This window comes from Equus asinus, chromosome 4 (assembly GCF_041296235.1).
Source record: "Equus asinus isolate D_3611 breed Donkey chromosome 4, EquAss-T2T_v2, whole genome shotgun sequence".
Classification (NCBI taxonomy): domain Eukaryota; kingdom Metazoa; phylum Chordata; class Mammalia; order Perissodactyla; family Equidae; genus Equus; species Equus asinus.
The window spans coordinates 58597130-58611741 of record NC_091793.1 but is presented as its reverse complement, the minus strand read 5'-3'; the positions used below and the strand labels follow the sequence as shown (position 1 = coordinate 58611741).

At 57.1% G+C, this 14612-nt stretch overlaps 1 protein-coding gene and 1 long non-coding RNA gene across 3 annotated transcripts in view; one reads left to right on the top strand and one right to left on the bottom strand.

The window, feature by feature from the left end:
- Positions 1-1339, bottom strand: part of ARHGEF4 (Rho guanine nucleotide exchange factor 4) — a 247704-nt gene extending 246365 nt beyond the window's left edge. The window contains exon 1 of the mRNA XM_070507336.1: positions 375-1339. Within this exon, the coding sequence (XP_070363437.1) occupies positions 375-803 (429 nt within the window). The 5' untranslated portion in view covers positions 804-1339. The remainder of the gene's footprint in view (positions 1-374) is intronic.
- LOC123285366 (uncharacterized) overlaps positions 1-14612 on the top strand; it is a 230474-nt gene that overhangs the window by 154290 nt on the left and 61572 nt on the right. The window lies entirely within an intron of this gene.

The following is a 14612-nucleotide window of genomic DNA, read 5'->3' as shown; positions in this document are numbered from 1 at the left end:
GGGCCAGGCACAAGCTGTCCTTCCCGGAACCGGCGGGCCTGCGCGGAGGGCCCGAGGCTGCCGAGTGCCGGGCGTCCAGGGCGAGCCGGTGCCCGGGAGGCCAGCAGGAGCGCTCGCCTTCGCCAACGCTGGCCCGGGCGGCTGTCCAGCTCCCTTCCGACGCGGCGCCTCTCCTTCCCCGCGGTCGGGGCGGCCACACTCCGTTTCCCGGTTGGCACGTCGGAAAGTTGGGGGCGCCAGGGAGCGCCCGGAGTGCCCCACCCACCGCTGCCCGGCGGTCGGTGGGGCGCAGCGGCGGCGCCGGCTCTCCTGCTCCCCGCGCGCGGCCAGAAGCCGCCGAGCCCACCCGCGGGTCCGAGGACGCCGTCTCTCACCTTGAAGAGGCTTCGGAGGAAGTGCACAACGCCGAGCATGGTGCCGGGGGTCGCGGCGCCGGGAACCCCGCAGGACCGAGAGCGCGCCGCCGAGCCCGGCTCCGGACGCCACCGCGCGCCCCGCCCGGCCCGCCTCCCCGCGCTCGGCCGCTGGGGCACGTGCGGGTCTGGGGACCGCCCAGCCCCGCCCCGCCTGTCCCGGGCTTTGGTCGCCCGCGGACCCGGGGACACACAGACGGACACTGGAGCCGTCCACCGGCACGAACCAGCGGCCCACGAGCCCCCTCCTTCCTGCGGCTTTCCCGGGGCCCAGCGGAGCTCCCGGGCGGACTGGGAACCCGGAGTGTTTTCTGAGAAAGAACAAGTGAACTCGCGCCTTGCACACAGGCGCACATCCACCCTACAGCTGGATCCCCTTGATCTCCCCATACCCTCGTCCTGACTCTGTCTCTGCCCGCTTCAGGGGAAGGGTAGCCTCTCTTTCTGTCTGGGAGCTTTGCTTTTCAAACTTCCAGAACTTTTAGAGCATTTGCTCAGTATGCTCATTTGCCAGTTGAGGAAACAGTCCAAGAGGCTCAGCAACGCGTCTGCGCTCACACATCTGGTGAGAAGCAGGTGTGGACAAGAATCCCTAGGACCTAATTCCTGGTGTAGAGCTCGCTCTCCTTCCTCCCTGCGTTTCCAAGCACGCTCCTGCAGACAGGATCTAAGTGGAGAATTCTCTCAGGTGCAAGAGACCTGTTTTCTGCTAAGGGGCAAAGGGAAGTCTTGGCTGTTTTCTTTGTGGGGTTTAAGGAGATGCGACCTGCCCAGGAGCCACACTCCCACTGGCCACTAGGGCACAATATTTTTATGGACCAACAAAAATGTTTTAATTTTAATTTCTGGTGAAATCAGAAGAAAAATCTGAGAATCATCATCATCATCATCCAGCCTGGATTATATTTATCTGTATATGAACGCAATTCTAAAAAGCAATTTTAAATGTGTGTGTGTATATATATATATACATATATATATATATATAATATACATATTTTTGTGTGTGTGTGTGTGTGTGAGGAAGATTGGCCCTGAGTTAACATCTGTTGCCAATCTTCATCTTTTCGCTTGAGGGAGATTCTCCCTGAGCTAACATCTGTTCCAGTCTTCCTCTATTTTATGTGGCATGCTGCCACAGCATGGCTTGACAGCTGTGCTAGGTCCTTGCTCCGCAATCCAAACCTGGGAACTGGGGCCACCAAAGCGGAGCATGTGAACTTAACCATTATGCCACTGGGCAGGCCCCTAAATAGGTCTGTTTCTTTATGCCAGAAGGGGCCCATGAAGAAAAAGTGCCAAGGGTCTCTGGGTGTCACACTGCAGTTCTGCTCCAAGCCCACCATTTCTGGGATCAGGAGTCTCATGGGGGCTTAGCATCTGCCCAGACTGGACTTACACACCCCCCTGCCCATGCCTGCACCCCCTCGTCCAATTTATGGCCCCCCTGAATGCTGTTCCTGGTCAGCAGCACATGTCCAGTGTTGCCTGGTGGAGTATTTTTCCCTCACACTCAACCTATATCTGACTCTCCGCAGGCCCTTGGAGCAACCCAGCCAGGACAGAAAGCCTAGCAGGTCAATGCCTAGAGTCTGTGGGGTCTGGGAGCAGAGGAGGCAGCCATGAGATCATCTGAAACTCCTGTGTCCCCAGCTCTACTCTCCATCACCCAGGGTCCATGCACCTTGCTAGAAGCATGTCCCCGAGGCCTGTGGTGGTGGGAGGAAGGCATGGATTTGGCATTGGGACGCCCGGCTGTGCTTTGCACAAATTGTCCTCCCCTCTAAACCCAAGTCCTTAACGTGAGAGAGGAAGGTCTGCCTGATGCAGCTGCTGTGGAGATTGAAGGAGAAATTAGACTTCACAGGTGCTCAGCAAATGTTAATTCTCTCTTCTTTGAGGCCTTAAAGTGGCAAAGGGCTGGGAGGTCCAGTGAAAATACACACCCCTGGCCACAGATTACACATCTACATGGACTTCTTTTTCTGTTTGGTGGAAGAGGCCATGGATCATGGGTTCTCAGACTTGAGCAGGTGTCAGAGCCACCTGGTGGGCATGTTAGAGCACAGGCTGCCTGGCCCACCCAGAGCTTCTGGAGAGTAGGTCCAGGGTGGGGCCTGAGTCTGCATTTTAACAAGTTCCCAAGTGACACTGCTGCTGCTGGTCCTGGGACCACATTTGGAGAATCCCTGGTCCAGGAAGTGAGGCCTGGGACAGATCCCAAGTCAGAGAATAACCATCAGGACGGTTCCATTTGCCAAGCACCTACCGTGTCCCAGCCCCGGACCAGGTCCTTGCCATGGTTTGTGCCATTCACTCTCTCAGCAGTCCTGGGGGAAATGACAACACCGAATGCTCAGGAGGAAATAAATCAAATCTAGTCTTATGTCTGAGTTTTTCTTCTGGAGAACATGATTTTAGGAGAACTTGACTGCATTGTGGAGTTAAAGGTATGCTCTCTCTTTTGTTATTAAAAGATAAAAGAAAAAAGGTCAGTGGTTGCCAGGGGTTAGCAGCGAGGAAGGGACGGCTAGGCAAAGCACAGAGGATTTCTAGGGCAGTGAAATCCTCTGTATGATACTGTAATGGTGGGTATGTGTCACCATAGTCCAAACCCACAGACTGTACAACACCAAGACTGAACCCCAATTAGTGTACACCGTGGACTTCGCATGACAATAAGGCATCAATGTAGGTCCATCACTTCCAGTAAATGTGCCTCCCTCGTGAGGGATGTTGATGACCCACATGCATGGGAGAGGCAGCGCATGGGAATCTCTGTGCCTTCCTCTCAAGTGTGTTGTGAACCTAAAACTGCTCTGAAAATACTATATTAAAAAAAGACAAACCTGTTAGATTTGCAGAAGAATTTGCATAACATGGTTTCCTTTTTTTTTTTTTTTTTTTACCCTCATGGGCTCTTTTACGATACAGTTTCTAATTGCCAAGCTCACTGTATTTAAATTCTCTGATCCTGTCACATACTGCAATTACACAGGTTCAACACATGGGAGTCTGGGGGTAGGAATCAAGTGGTCAGAGGGAAAACATTGCACCAGATGCCAGGAGGCCCAGAGTGGCAGGAAGGGCGTGGGCTCGGCAGACAGCCTGGGCTCAGGGGTGTCCTGTGCTTCCCGCACTGGTGGCCTGCCCTCACTCACTGGAGCCAGGACCCACCTCACTGTGCCATCCTGCCCCATCACATCACATGTGGGCAAGACTGGGCTGCTCTATGAAAGGACCATGGAGGCTGCAGGCCGGGGTGAAGGTGGAAAGCCCCAGAGCCCAAGAGCCTGGCTCTGCAACCTGTGTGTGCTCGAGCAAGTTGCCCAGCCCTTGTGCCTCAGTGTTCTCATCTGTGAGATGGGATGATGCTAGGACCAGCTCTCAGGGTTATCGTTGTCATAGCTCGACATTCAGTGTCATGATTATGCAACCCCTTCACCCTGAGGTCAGTGAGGGGACTAGGTATTTTTACCAGCACTTGAGGGGGAACGACCCACCTCTTCTGAGGTGGCTGTGAGGGGCATGAGCTGGCTAGCACGCAGCCAAAGGCATAGACATGAGTGCCCTCCTTTAGGAAGAGAGGATGGGAGCCGCAGGCCCTGCCCAGGCACCCATGTGGCACCTGTGTGTGGCCACTGAGTGCCCTAAGCAGGCTGCAAGCCCCTCGAGGGGAAGGTTGAATCTCCTCTCACGTCCCATCTACAGTTTATAGTCATTTCAGATCAGCCCAATAAAATAGATTTGTTCAAGTAATATTTACTGAGCACCTAATGCCTGCATGCATGTATGATCTGGTTTGCCTGCCCTGAGGGGACTCTTGGAAACAAATCAACAAACAGAAAATCAGATTGGATTAAGTGCCATTGAGGTAAAAAGTGCAGAGGTGAGGGATGGAAAAATGATTTGGGTGGCCTGGGAAGTCCTCTCTGAGCCCTGGAGGCTGAGAAGAGCCAGTCACACAAAGTCCAGGGAAAGAGGGTCCGTGAAGAGGGGATAAAGGCGCTGAGGCCGCAGTGGGCTTGGTGGGGAGGCAGGAAGAAACCAAGCAGCTGCACCTCGGAGAGCAGAGAGGAAAGTGGGTGGAGCTGAGGTGGGAGCCCAGGTGTGGGGACAGAGCAAAAGGGCCCTGGAGGCCAGAGGGAGGGGTGTGGATATCCTAAGGGCAGTGGGAAGCCACTGCATTGGGTGTAGAAGGAAGCAGACCTTTGAGGCCCGGATGAAAGGGGCTCTGGGGAAGGTGCTGTTCGGGCAGCCATGGGGGCAAGAGTTCTGCTTCGAACACGTGAAGTTTGGGTGCTACTTTGGGTCCAGCCCTGGGATTCAGAGGGCAGGGGAGCAGGGTGCCTGCCTTCTGGGAGCGCACAGTCTGGGGAGACAGAGGAGGGCCACGCAGGGATCCTCCAGCTGCAGCGTGGGAGGCCTGAGCTGAAGGTGTCCTGTGGGCACTCGCCTGAGTCCAGGCCTCAGCACAGGGAAGAGAGAGAGGGGACGACGCAGCCTCAGCCTCAGGCCCTTGGGGTCTCATCTTGGCTGACCCTGGCAATGCGCACACGTGGCCCTGTCCTCTCCCCTTCTCACAGTGCTCGCTCCTGTCGCCATGCCTCACCTCTGGCCATGCTGTTCTCTGTCTGTGGGATGTCCCTGCCCCACACCCTGGCTCCCCTGTGTCGAGGCAGCCCCTTCCCAGTGTCCAGGCTCCACTAAGCCCCACCTCTTAGAGGAGACCTTGCCCAACCCCTAGGAAGGGCCCCTCTGCCGTGGTCCACTGGAGCCCGGCTGCCTCTTGAAGGACGGGGCTCCCTGGGGACAAAGTGGGACTGAGTCTTGGACAGGCTGAGCCCTGTGCCCCCCTGAGCAGGTCCCTGTGCCTGCTGCCTGGGGGAGCGAGTGGGTGTCAAAAGCCTTGTCCAGAGGCTACAGGGCTGTGAATGCTACCAGTCAGGAAGCACTGGGAGGGCATTGTTGGCTCCTAGAAATAGCAATCTTGTCTTTAATGAGGCACTAATTCTGCCTCCTGAGGAGGCCTCAGCACTCAGAGTTCTCCAGAAGCCCTGTTTAGGCCGAGCAGGGGCCCCCTGGGCAAAGGGGCTCAAGAGGAGTAAGGGCCATGTCAGAGAAACACTGGAGGCTTCTCACATCAGCCTTTCACAGCCCACTAGCCCTGCAAGCCCCTCAGCCCAACGGGGGTCACAGCGCCCTCCCCGTGGCGCCCCCAACGGGCCAGCGAGCAGGCCCTGTGGCAGCCATCCGCTCGCGGCCTGGGGAGCAGGGGCAGGCTTGGGGAGAGCCTGGGCCGGCTTCCCGGAGGAGGGACTCACTCCCACACAGACACAAAGTGAGACGCAGACACACACAGCGTGCACACACAGCAGGACGTGCACACCCTTCCCAAGCCCGGCCCGCACAGTCGGCGTTTCCTGGAGTCTAGCAACCGACGGCTCCATCCCTCCTGTTCGGGTCTGAACCGAGCCTCCCAGGCACCCCTGGCGGGAAGGCAGCCTGGAAGCCCACCTGGGGCCTCGCTTCCTCATGTGGCAGGTGCCCCTCTGTCTGCAGTGTCACTGGTGCCTGCAGCTCCTTTCTGCTGAGGGACTTCATGTATGTCCCTTCCAGGGAGGAAGCAGCACTTCAAAGAGAAGGGGTGGGCCTGGTCCCCAGCACATCTCTCCAGGGGTGGGATTGCCGCTGGGGGGGCCTTCAGGGAGGAGAGCATTTCAGGAAGGGCCGTCAACTCTCACATCCCACACAGACGCGTCACTGGTGCCCCAGGAAAAGCTGGGCCTGAGCCCTGCAGCAGGACCGGGCACACCCCCACAGGGCTGCCGCTCGAGCTCTGGGGAAATGACCCTGGGTTCAGACCATGGCTCTGGCCCCCTTTGGCAGAGATGTTCACTGAACTCCCCAGACGAGCCGCCAGGACAGGGCTGGCTCCGATGCGGGAACAGTTGGGGCATTTGAGCCCAGAGAAGTAGATTTGGCAATAACACGACCAGTTCAGTGCATTAACAAGCAGCCCTCTCCCGGCTCTCCCCCCAAAGCCTGGAAACGCCAGTCCTGACCCTGGGGTCATGACTCATGCAGCATGCTCTGTGCAGGACAAGGAAAAGAACCCACAGAGTCTCTAGCCCATGCTGCAGACAGTTTATTACAAAGGGAGAGAAAAGAAAAAGAAATGAAAAGGAAGAAAAAAGGAAGAAAGACAGTCTTTACTTGGGAACAATGGGAACCGTCTCTTTCTGTCTTTGCTGTTAGAACTGTCAAGCTCGGGGCAGAGCAGACATGTCTCCGAGAACCCCAGGACCTCCTGTGAGCTTCAGGTCCTGCTCGCAGCCTTCTGCACCACCAGGGAAATCACTGGGGTCTGGACTGTGGAAGAGGGCCCAGAGGGCTGGACAGGGCCAAGGACAGGTTTCTGGGGGCTGAGCTCAGATGCGAAGGGAGTGACATGCCTCCTCAGGGTGCTGCTCACTGGGCATAGCCCTGGGAAAGGCAGGGGTGGGGAGACAGGGGTCTGCTGGAACCTGGGCATGTGGGAGCCTCAGATGTGGGGTCAGGATCCTCACTCACAGCCACTCCTCCCAACAGCACGTTCCCTCCCCTGCATTTTCCTGTCCCGTCCGCACCCCCCCACCCCCCGACCGCTGCACTTCACCCTTCACATGCTGGGATGAATTCTCCTGTCCTGGTCTAAGACCACCCTCGGCCGCCCCAGCCCCACGCCCCTGAAGTCCTGGAGCAGGGGCAATGTGTGCCGCTGGGCATCACTTTTCTCAGTGCAAGGACACAGCTGACTGAGCAGGGAGGGAGGATTAGAACTGAGGTGGATGGAGTGAGAACGGGTGCAGGAGGAGGATGGTTAGAAGGTGTTTCTGGGAGCTTGCCTTTGAGCCAAGGTCTGTGTGTGACAAGGAGCCAGTGGCTTCAGAATTCTGAGACAGAACTTGTGTGGGATTCCTCAGGGGTTGGGTCCCACAGGTGTGGGAATGAGCTGGCCACACTGGATGCTATGTCAGAGGCGGCCTGAGGACCTGCAGAGAGCAGCTGGGAGCATGGGTGCTGGGCAACTTGAGGCAAGTTACTTGACTCTTCTGTGCCTCCCTTTCCTCATCTGTAAAACCTGGGCGATCATTGTACCTGCCTCCTAAGTTTGCTGTGAGGCTGACTGCATGAAAGGAGGCGTCAGCACGAGCCTTATGTGAGGTAAACACGTTCCATGGAGCTGAGACTCTCCTCCCAGTGCCTGGCAGGGGGAGTGGGTGTTGATGACAGAAGGAGTGACAGACAATCTTTTTATTATTGCTTTAACGATAAATGATACCAGTAAGAAGAAGTAGGATTCCCCTTCCCGAGCAGCTCCGCTCACTGGGCCTGGGCCCCTCCCAAGGTGACCCTCCTCCATTCACAGAGAGCCTCTCAGCTGAGCCTGGTCAACCTGCAGAACTGAGAGTGTTAATAATAAATGATTGCATTAAGCCCCAAGGTTTTGGGGTGCTTCCCGCCTCCTGCTGTTGAAGTGAGGCCCAGTGTCAACACGCACAGCAGGGAGCAACATCTGTAACCCCGTCTGCCTCTACTACTGAATTGTAAGTTACCACCACTGCGTGTGTGATGCTCCAGGAAGTGGTGTGTGTGTGTCTGTGGCCCGTGCACCCTGGCACACATGTGGGTTGTGGCTCGAGGAGAGGGATGAGAGTGTGGAGCAGCTCTAGGGGTGTCATGGGAGGGGCCTGAGCTGGGCTTTGGAGGCATGAAGGACTGGAGTGAGGGCACACCCAGGGCCACAGGCAAGAGCAGCAAAGGAAGTGGACCCGGATCTGGTGCTGGTGGCCCCTGGAGAGAAAGGGGGCAATTTAGATCGCTGGCCTCAGGGGAGAGGAGACAGGGCAGCTGACATGGGGCAGCAGGCAGGCCTGTGGCTGGGGACTTACTTGGGGCTGAGTTGGACCAGCATGGGGTCCAGGCTGGGCAGAGGAGGGGACTGAGTTGGGCAGGAAGGCGCCAGTCTCTGGGTGACGCGGGGCTGCCTGGCCCCACAGAGGCCAGAATGGGCTTTTGTGTGCAGCGGATGGTGGTGTGTTCCCAGGCCTGGTGGGGAGAAGTGGGTGGAGGCAGGAGATGGCTGCAGGAAAGAAAGGGGCCATAAAACATGATGAAGATGCCCACCTAGTGCCCTTGCTAGGCAACAAGTAGCTTTTCTTCCAGGCCCAGAAGGCCGGGGGCTGCATTCTCTGAACAGGGGCCTGGCCAGGGGCTCTGAGAGAAGTCCCCATTCAGGATGGAAAAGGCTCCGCCTGGCCTCTCTGGAGGGAGCTGGGCTGTGGGCATAGTGCGGGCCAAGCAGTGTTGTTCCCATGGCAGGGCTGTCCTCCTCCTCCATCGGGGCCAAGAGGACACCCAGGTTTAGTTGGAAGAAGAATAAATCAGAGCCAGAAGCCTGAGTTGTCCGAGCTGTAGCTTCGTCTCCTTTAGTGGGTCTGCCCAGGCTGTGAATTCTGTCTCCTGTCTCATGAGCAGGCCTGGCCCTGAGGGAAGCGTCGGTCGCATGGGAGTGACCCCTGGGCACAGCCTCACCCAGGGGTGGGCGGGGCCCCCATGTCACAGGAGGACAGTGTGGAACCGGGCCTTCCTTTGAGGAGGACCCTGCAGCTGGAGAGCATCCATGCACTCTGACATAGCATCCACACAGACCTGCTTTCTGAGAGGAGGGGCTGAGGATCCTGAGAAGGGGGCCCCATCGGAACTCTCCAGGATCTCATTTGGACCTGAGTGAAGGCTTGCGTTCTGCTGCGCTGGGTAGCTCTCCCAGTCCCACCTCCCTTCTAGGCTAGGCCGGCAGCTGACCACGAGCTGAGCACTTCTCTGAAGCAGCCGGCCCTGCCCTGGAGACCAGCCCCGGGAACCCGTGGGCAGGGGACAGCCAGGCAGGTGCCAGAGCCAGGGTGGCCCTGCAGTGCTGCTCGCTGACCACACCTTCACTGTCCTCATCGCGCCCACCACACAGCGAGCCCTGAACCTGTCCTGCTCCGTCCGCCTGGCCCGTGCTGGCAGTGAGATAGACATTGGGTCCTTGCGCCCGGGAGCCAGGCCAAGGCTGCTCTCAGCAACGGGGCACACAGGGAGAAATCCGCTCATAACTCAGGCATGCCTGGCTGCTGGCCCCCGAGACTGTGCGCTGGTGTGAGACGCCTTTCCAGAGGGTCAGTGTGTGTGCGTGTGAATCATTCCTGCTTACACATGGGAGCTCAAGCAGAACAGAAAGACTGAAAGAGGGTCCTTCACCCTCATTTCCCATCCGGGGCATCTGAGTGCCTTGGTGACTCATCTTCCCATGCAAAGCAGGAACCTGAGAAGAGATTTAGATGTTTCGGCACAGTGTGCATTTGTGTCTCTGTGAATCAGTTATCTTACAAAGAAACAATCACAATTTTCAAAAAAGAAAGCAGTTTGGCAGCAGTTTAGGTTGTGTTCACAAGAACCTTTAGGTTTGGTGTGAAGAAATGATCCAGGTGGTCGTGCTATGGGCTGCTCAGAATCCTATCCGTGTGGGTGTGTGCTAGCCCCCATCAGAAGGCCCCGGGGCTGAGCTGCACAGACACAGGGCTCCAGCCAGCCTGTCGGCCTTCTAACAGCCACTCTCCCCACTGCCCGGATCCACACAGAGCAGGCACTTCACCCGCATCAGGAGCCCGTTTCACAGATGAAGAAATGGAGGTTCAGAAGTTACGATGTCCCACAGTCATCCCCTCCAGGGTGGGAGAGGCATCAAGATTCAATCCCAGGTCTGGCTGACTTTCTACTGCATGAGGAAGGGATGGGGGGTTATGTCCCGAACCCACTAGGTTCATGAGGGGGTTCCCTGGGGATGCAGCCAAGTCACAGGGGCATGACAGGGACTCGGTGTGCATGGGGCAGAGGGAGCAGCTGGCCCAGGGCAGGCCCCCTTACCTCTGGCTGTGGGAAGGTCGGCCAGACAGAGCAGGGGGACAGCAGGGCTGCGACAGCGGGTGCTTCCGACTTTGTCTCCTGTGGCCTTGGGGAAGTTCCAGCCTTTGTGGGCATCAGGTTTCTCACCTGGGAACAGGCCTCAGAAGGTCCCTGAGGGGCAGGGACTTGAATGAACGCATGAGGGAATGAACATGAAATAGGGCACCTGGGTTACTTGGCTGAATCCTTGCCCCATGTCCCCTGAGGTTGTCCAGGGGCCGCTGGCCAGCTGGCTAAGTTATCACGGTCAGGAAGCATGAGCAGGGTCATCTCAGCCAGAGGCAGCTGATGCCGCAAAGTGCATAGTGCTCAGGTGTGCTGAGACAGCTTCCCCCACAGTCCTGATCTCCTGGAAATGAGGTGACAGCAGAAGTACTGTCAGTCTGTGCAGGCTGACTAGAGAGACGGCTCAGAGGGAGACATCCCTCAACTGCCAGACCCCAGATTCTCCCCGGCAGGATACCCACTCTCACTCCTACCACCTCTCCCACCGCCATCAGCTGCTGCGTTCTCTGAGGAGCCGTCCCCTCGCCTTCCAGGCACACAGATTCCAGCAGGACCAACGCGATGCAGGAGCTGGCCTGGCCATCCCTTCCTCACCTCTCCCTGCTCCCCTGACCCTGGAGAGTAAACCCCTTCCTCGATTCCACCCTGAAACTCAGTGCACCTGCCCTGGAGCCGACCGTGCATCCAGCCATGCCACAGCCAACAAGGCGCCCCGGAGTGTGCAGAGAGGGTGGGCTTTACACCTGCGGATACTTGAGGACGTGATCCAGCCTGGCAGGACACCTCAAAGGTGTGGTACGGCTGTTCTGCTCCAGAAAGGACGGGAGCTCTCCTTGGTACAGGATGGGTGAGATGGCCCTTGCACCCAAGAGCTGAGACCTGAACGTAGAGTTGGCTCCAGCAGGAAGACAGTGGCGCGGCTGAAACATGTGGCCCCCCATCTCCTCGAGGGCAGCTCCGCCTGGCATAGAGCGGATGCCTGTCTCCGTTCTCTGCGGAGTGCATGCTGGGTGGAAGTGGTCAGCTCTAAGCTCCCTTCCCCTCCCCAGTAGGGGGATAGCGGGCAGTAGGTTGTCCTCACAGCTTGGCTAGGACCTCTCAGTGTAAACTGCTTTCCTCCAGCTGGAGTCTCTGATGGATCTTTTGGAGCCATCGCCCTCCAGAGGGTGGAGCAGGGACAAACATGCTTCTGCTGAACCCGGACCATGATATCAACCAGGAGCATGCTGGGAAAACAGGGCACGGGTCCACTAATGATAGATGCTTGCTTAGCGCCTGTTAACTTAGTTAATACAGAGTCTCAGCAGTCATCTATGCTGGTTAGTTTTCTAACAATAGCAGAATTCCTCCCCCCTCCCTCCCTCCCTCTCCCTCCTCTCCCCATTCCTCTACCCCCAACCCTTGCCTCCCTCCCTCCCTTCCTTTATTCTCTCCTCCCCCTACACTCCCTCACTACAGGCAGCTGCTTTTGGAGTGTGTCCTGGGAACCAAGTGTCTTGTTTTCCATGTGAACGTATTTTGAAAGTGCACAAACACCGCTGTGCTAGGGTTGTGATTCTCGGTGGGCTTCCACATTCTGTTCTGGTTTGGGCCCAGTCAAGTGGCCGTGGGCGCCCCGGAGAGCGAGCATCATCTAGGAAAGCACTCCTGCATTCCCTTCACTCGGCACTCAATGCTCCTGACACCAGGTGTCAGTTTTCCACACATCAAGCAATTCTCTGCAACATCAGCAATTTACTTTAGTCTCACAATTTAATTCCATTCTGACACTGTCTGCCTAGTGTTCCATCCCACCAGTTAAGGCTCAGTTCCACAAGACTGCCCCTCCAGTCTAGGTTGTCCCCACTACTTCTGAGCAACTGGTTATAAACTGGAGTTCCCACAACTCCCTCTTTGGGTTGGATGATGCGCTAGAATGGCTCACAGAACGCAGGGGAACACTTCCTATGTTTACCAGTTTATTATAAAGGATATGATGAAGCCGACAGCTGAAGTGGTCGTGGAGTGAGGTACATGGGGAAAGGCGTGGAGCTTCCATGTCCTCTCCAGATGCATCACTCTCCCAGCCCTTTACGTGTTCACCACCCCGGAGGCTCTCTGAATCCACACTTGTGGGATTTTTATGGAGGAGTGACAGATTATTAACTCCATTTACAGCCCCTCTCCTCTCTCCAGAGAACAGGGGTTGGGGATGAAAGTTCCAAGCTTCTAATCCAGGCTTGGTCTTTCTGGTGACCAGCCCCATCCAGGAGCCCACCCACAGTCACCTCATTAAAGCAAACGACACTCCTGTCACCCAGGAGACTACAAAGGTCTTAGGGACTTGGTGTCAGGAACCAGGGTCAGATACCAATATATATATTTTCTGTCATTTCACGAGTGTGTCCGCCCCATTTTCTCATCCTCACCCCAGGAGTGGGCATCAGGGAATGAGGGCTCCTCCCACATGAGTGAGGCTGGCTGCTCTTGCTTGTCCTTGTCCCTATCTCCTCTCACAGCTTGCGAGGCAGAGAGCCAGGCCCCTTTTGCCACACGAGTCAGGCTGAGGAAGAGGCTGAGGAGGTTGCGGCCTGGTCAGCTGCTGTCTCTCAGCTTGGCATCCACCCCATGCAGATGGTCTTCACCCCTTGGCACCTGCAGCCTCCTCCACAGGCCTTCAGCCACAGGTGTGTCTTCCGGGAGCACAGGGCCCACTTCTTCCCCTGAGTCGCTCCAGCCCCCAGCTGAGCTTGGCACAGCCTGGGGATTGGTGACATTCTCCCCCAAAGATGGGCACACTGCCAGAGAGGGAAGGTGAGACGGGAGGGAGCAAAGGAGAGACAGAGATGGTGGGCTCTGGCCTCCTCACTGCCTGCGAACAGGTCTCTTAATTGCTTCCCCGCACTTTCTGCGTCGTTCAGTGGGAATAGGGAGGATCTTTCTGCAGTTGCTGTGGCCCCTGAATCGATGGTGCATCTGGTGCAGAGCATGGTGGAGCCCTCGGGCTGCTTTCCCAAACTCTCCCTTCTCTGCCTCCCTGCAGCAGGCACAGGGCTAAGGCTGGGCTGGAGGAGTCAGGACGAGAGCCCACTGGGCGCCAGGGCCATGCCCTCAGTGGTGCACTGGAATCTGATCTAGTCCTCGGGAGCTGCTGGGTTCGACCTCAGCCACCCTGGAAGTCCAGCCATTTGATGAAAACCACCCTTCTGGGTGCTAAGCCTGGCCCTGCAGGTGGAGAAGGGCTCCCACCCTGGAGCACAGTGCTGGCTGCTTCTGAGTGAGGATTCCTGCGAGAACCGAGATGCACAGAGGCCTTCAGGTTGTGGCTAATGGCAGAGGGAGGCGTTGATGCCTGGGGGGAGAGGAGACCAATGAGAAAAGTGGTGAGGGGGTCTTGACTCTCCCTGGAGAGATGCCCAAGTTTTGGCTTTGGCCACAGGAGATGGGGTAATCCAGACGGACTTCAAGAGACCCGGGTATAGGAAGCCTGGGTTGGGGTGAAGAGAAGTGAACATGGGAGACACCATGAGCCTACCCATGCCTGCGGGATGCTGACCACTGCACAGCACAGCATTCAGGGTGAGTGGGGCCATAAGAGCCATCTATGTTTTAGCACTCAGAGGAGACATTCTGCATGAGATTTGGGATATGGAAGCAAAGCAGTGCCACATTCTTTTTCACACTGAGGATGTTGGGCAAGGTCTCACAAATGCCCATGCTCCCCTGTTGGCTCACGTTGTTGGTGTGGGCAGCAGCCTGGCTGCAGCTCTGCCAGCCCCTGCTGGACCCTCCCTCAGCTTGGGTCTGAGCATGTTCAGCTCCTGGAGAAGGGCGCCGGCTTCGCCTGCAGGATGCCCATCATCCAATTTGGAGGCTTGGGTTCCAGCTGGTCCTGGGGCTTCCCATGGCTTTCTGTTCTTCCTGTTTTCCCCAGCATATCCACTTCCTCCTTCCCTGCTGACTTCAAGCCCCGAGCCAAGGGGCAAAGACAGGAGCCTTCCACACGCTGATCACCCAGTTCCACACCATGCAGCATCCCATGCCTAAAATGAAGCCTTGAGCATATGTCATCCCAAACGGTTCTGCTCACTTGGCTCACTCGGACGGTGGCATCCACTCGTTAGCGAGCTCATCCCCCAAACACAGCCCCAACAGGCTGCACCGCACCCAGAGGTCCCAGCCCTGCCTCTGAAACGAGTCAGGATCAGCTGGCCACACACCCTC